Source organism: Terrapene carolina, unplaced genomic scaffold, assembly GCF_002925995.2.
Source record: "Terrapene carolina triunguis isolate 2854851 unplaced genomic scaffold, T_m_triunguis-2.0 Scaffold37706, whole genome shotgun sequence".
NCBI classification, from domain to species: Eukaryota; Metazoa; Chordata; order Testudines; family Emydidae; genus Terrapene; species Terrapene triunguis.
This window is the reverse complement of record NW_020702057.1, coordinates 1-1,001: the sequence shown is the minus strand read 5'-3', so window position 1 is coordinate 1,001 and position 1,001 is coordinate 1. Positions and strand designations below refer to the sequence as shown.

General features: G+C 41.3%; 1 protein-coding gene across 1 annotated transcript; it reads left to right on the top strand.

Moving 5' to 3' along the window:
- Positions 1–3: 3 nt before the first annotated feature.
- On the top strand, positions 4–992 carry LOC113405456 (toll-like receptor 2 type-2; the record flags this gene model as incomplete). The annotated part of the gene is made up of 1 exon (XM_026646669.2): positions 4–992. A coding segment is annotated over one exon (989 nt), but the record flags the coding sequence as incomplete, so codon positions are not given.
- Positions 993–1,001: the final 9 nt, after the last annotated feature.

Genomic DNA, 1,001 nt, shown 5'->3' with positions numbered 1-1,001 from the left:
TGGCCAGAAAACCTGAAATATTTAAATATCTCAGGCACTCAAATACCCAAATTAACAACGTGCATTCCTCAAACTCTTGAAGTTTTGGATGTTAGTAGTAATAACCTCGATGATTTTAGATTAAAGCTACCACGTCTCAAAGAGCTCTATGTTTCAAAAAACAAATTAAAGACCTTGCCAGATGCTCCATTTATTCCTAACTTAGTAGCCCTGAGAATCAGCAGAAACAAATTAACCAGTTTCTCGAAGGACGAGTTTGGATCATTTAGGAAAATGGAGACACTGGATGCAGGTGACAATAATTTCATCTGCTCTTGTGAATTTCTCTCCTTCATTCAATATCAGGAGGGAATAGCTAATGTCTTGGCTAACTGGCCAGAGAATTACATCTGCGACTCTCCGTCCTCTGTGAGAGGGCAGCAGGTAAAAGCTGCTCGGCTTTCGCTGTTTGAATGTCACAGAACTTTGGCCGTGTCCTTAATTTGCATTCTGGTGGTCTTGGTAATCCTGCTTATTGTGACCCTGGGCTACAAACTTCATGTGATCTGGTACATGAAAATGACCTGGGCTTGGCTTCAAGCAAAAAGGAAACCCAAGAAATCACACAATCATGACTTTTGCTATGATGCTTTTGTTTCCTACAGTGAAAGAGACTCCGAATGGGTTGAAAACTTAATGGTACAGGAACTTGAGAACGCTATCCCCCCATTTAAACTGTGCCTTCATAAACGGGACTTTGTGCCTGGGAAGTGGATCATTGACAACATCATTGACTCCATTGAAAAAAGTCATAAAACTCTGTTAGTGCTGTCAGAGCACTTTGTGCAGAGCGAGTGGTGTAAGTATGAGCTGGAGTTCTCGCACTTCCGTCTCTTTGATGAGCATAATGATGCAGCAATTTTGATCCTTTTGGAGCCCATTCAGGAGCAAACAATTCCCAAAAGATTCTGTAAACTGAGGAAAATAATGAACACAAAGACCTACCTTGAATGGCCTCTTGA